General features: G+C 60.5%; 2 protein-coding genes across 3 annotated transcripts in view; one reads left to right on the top strand and one right to left on the bottom strand.

The window, feature by feature from the left end:
• DNASE1L1 (deoxyribonuclease I-like 1) overlaps window positions 1–516 on the bottom strand; it is an 11,388-nt gene extending 10,872 nt beyond the window's left edge. For both annotated transcript variants that reach the window (XM_011955911.1, XM_011955913.1), the window contains exon 1: window positions 316–516. The gene's annotated coding sequence lies outside the window, so the exon portion shown is untranslated. The remainder of the gene's footprint in view (window positions 1–315) is intronic.
• Window positions 2–2,797, top strand: part of TAZ (tafazzin) — an 8,753-nt gene continuing 5,957 nt past the window's right edge. Inside the window, exons 1-4 of the mRNA XM_011955914.1 lie at window positions 2–377; window positions 511–639; window positions 1,638–1,683; window positions 1,913–1,998. Coding sequence (XP_011811304.1) covers window positions 269–377; window positions 511–639; window positions 1,638–1,683; window positions 1,913–1,998 — 370 coding nt within the window. The 5' untranslated portion in view covers window positions 2–268. The remainder of the gene's footprint in view (window positions 378–510; window positions 640–1,637; window positions 1,684–1,912; window positions 1,999–2,797) is intronic.

Below are 2,797 nucleotides of genomic sequence, written 5' to 3'. Positions count from 1 at the left end.
CGCCTTACCGTTTCCTCCGGTTGCGCAGCGCGCCCGCGGCCTGTGACCCCGGCGACCGCTCCTCAGTGACAAGAGAGCGGGGCCGGGCTCGGCTCCGGCCTGATCTGCGAAGGGACCTCGGTCCAGTCCCCTGTTGCGCCGCGCCTCCCGTCCGTCCGTGCGCGGGCCAGTCAAGGGCCAGTGTCTCGAGCGATCGAGGTCGGAGACCTAGAGGCGCCCCACAGGCCGGCCCGGGACGCGGGGAGCGCCGGCCGCGGGCCACGTGGGGATGCCCCTGCACGTGAAGTGGCCGTTCCCCGCGGTGCCGCCGCTCACCTGGACCCTGGCCAGCAGCGTCGTCATGGGCTTGGTGGGCACCTACAGCTGCTTCTGGACCAGTGAGTGGACCCAGGCCGAGGCAGGCCCGCCTGGGTACCTATGCCCGGCCGGAGGTGGGACTTAGGGTGGGGGACGCCGCGGCCCCGACCTGGTGGGCGAGCCCTGAGCGCCTGACCTCTCCTTTCCCACCAGAGTACATGAACCACCTGACCGTGCACAACAAGGAGGTGCTGTACGAGCTCATCGAGAACCGAGGCCCGGCCACGCCCCTCATCACCGTGTCCAATCACCAGTCCTGCATGGACGACCCTCATCTCTGGGGTACCCGGGCCAGTGTGCTGGGCAGGGGGAGGAAAGGCGAGGATTCGGGACGGCCCCAGCCTTGTCAGAACAAACCCCTTCTCGCTGCCTTTTCATGGAGCCCTGGCACTCTGGTTTCCGGGTGTTCTGCCCCAGGGCTGACTTTGATTTGTGACTCCTGCAGCATCCCCTGAGGGAGCATGATTTGGAGAGGGCCTTGGGCATGGAGCAGGACCAAGGAACGGCCACAGGGCAGGTCTTACAGCTCCTTTAACGTCAGTCCTGGAGAACCCTCTGTTCTCTAAACCATCCAGGGCCCCACAGTCTTGGGAAAATATTGGGGGTTGGACATAGAATATCCGGTGAGGAAGTTCTGGGCCAGGGACTGGAAGCCCAGTGTCCTGGCTCCAGGTTTGCCCCTGGCTGGGCGGGTACCCTTCAGCCCTATTTGGGAGCCTGGTTGCCACACCTAGAGGTTCCTGCTCTGCTGACTTCACAGGAAGTTGCTTGGCTCTGGTAACCAGATGGCTGGGTGGAGGGGTGCCCAGGGCTTCCACTTCTGAACAGAAGGGTTAGACTGTCCTAGAGCTCGTGGGGAGCCACCTGGCCGCACTGGAGCCCTTCAGAGCTCATCCTGGCTGCTGGGTGGAGAAAGGACTATAGATGTCACAAGTGGATCCTGGGAGGCCAGGAAGGAGGTCTTTGAGCCATCCACTAGCCTAGCCTGGGCTGGTGGCAGTGACAGCACAGGGAGAAGTATAGAAGAATGGGCATTGTCCAAGTATGTTGGGGAGGTAGGCAGTCCAGGTGCAGTGATTAGTAAGATGTGGAGGGTGGGGGAGAGGCAGGAGCCAGGGAGAACTGAACGGTCTCGCCTACGGGTCTGAAAGATGCCACTTAGGGCTGTAGGGAAATGGTAGTGCTGCTGTCCTTGTCTCTCATTCCCTGAAATGGGGTGAAGGAAGGGCACTCCGTGGGGATATGGGAAGTTGGGACATGAAGTCTTTCCTCTCCTCTAGGGATCCTGAAACTCCGCCACATCTGGAACCTGAAGTTGATGCGTTGGTGAGGAGGAATGGGCCCCTCGAAGTGGGCCGGGCCGGCCCCACCTGCCTCTGCCCAGATTTGCCCTCCTCCTGCTCTGCCCAGGAGGTGGCGTCCAGCAGTCCAGGCAGGGCATGGGGTGGGGCCCCGCAGGCCCTCCCCTGTGCCTCCCTTCTGCATGCCAATGCTGGGGGCAGGGTTGTGGAGCGGGGTGCAAGGGGCAGGACTAATTGCATCTGTCCCTGCTCAGGACCCCTGCAGCTGCAGACATCTGCTTCACCAAGGAGCTGCACTCCCACTTCTTCAGCTTGGGCAAGTGTGTGCCTGTGTGCCGAGGTGAGCTGCTCCTCCAGGGAAGCTGGTGGCCAGTGTCTGTGCTTTGGAGGGACCTATGGGGGCAGGCAGCCCAGGAGCCAACGTGAGGCCCAGCTCCATCACATGCCAGCAGAGGAGGCAGAGGCTGCAGGAGGAGGGATGGCTCCTTGGAGAGCCCTCAACTCTCTACAACTGCCCAGGGATCGTGTGGACCTGGAACCTTGGCATTAGAATTCAAGGAGGCATTATCCACACCCCCTTATCTCAGACACGTCACTAAGAGACTCATTGAGAACACTGCATTGTCATTGGTCCATGGTGGCAGTAGCACGTACCTGCAGGCCAGAGGGTTTTGCTTCTAGGAGAACAAACAGGGTTGTGGGGTGAGAACCCCAGGAGATAGGGGCCATTTTGATCCCTATTCTCCAGACAGGGAGGATCACAGAGATTAAGCTGCTGGCCCAAGGTCATGGGGTAGGAGGTGGCAAAGCCAGGATTTGAATCCAGATTGCTCCTCCCTCTGTGGGAGCAGAATTTTTCCAAGCAGAGAATGAGGGGAAAGGTGTTCTAGACACAGGCAGGCACATGCCAGGTGCTGGAGAGAGAAGAGAGAAAGGTAGGCCAGGCACAAGCGGTTCATACTAGTCATCCCAGCACTTTCGGAGGTCGAGGTGGGAGGATCACTCAAGCCCAGGAGTTTGAGACCAGCCTGGGCAACATAGTGAGACCCTGTCTCTTTAAAAATAAACATATTTTGGCTGGGCGCGGTGGCTCAAGCCTGTAATCCCAGCACTTTGGGAGGCCGAGACGGGCGGATCAC

The sequence above is a fragment of the Colobus angolensis genome, unplaced genomic scaffold (assembly GCF_000951035.1).
Source record: "Colobus angolensis palliatus isolate OR3802 unplaced genomic scaffold, Cang.pa_1.0 Scaffold402, whole genome shotgun sequence".
Classification (NCBI taxonomy): Eukaryota; Metazoa; Chordata; class Mammalia; order Primates; family Cercopithecidae; genus Colobus; species Colobus angolensis.
Note: the sequence above shows the minus strand (reverse complement) of the source record. Positions and strands in the feature narration are given on the sequence as shown.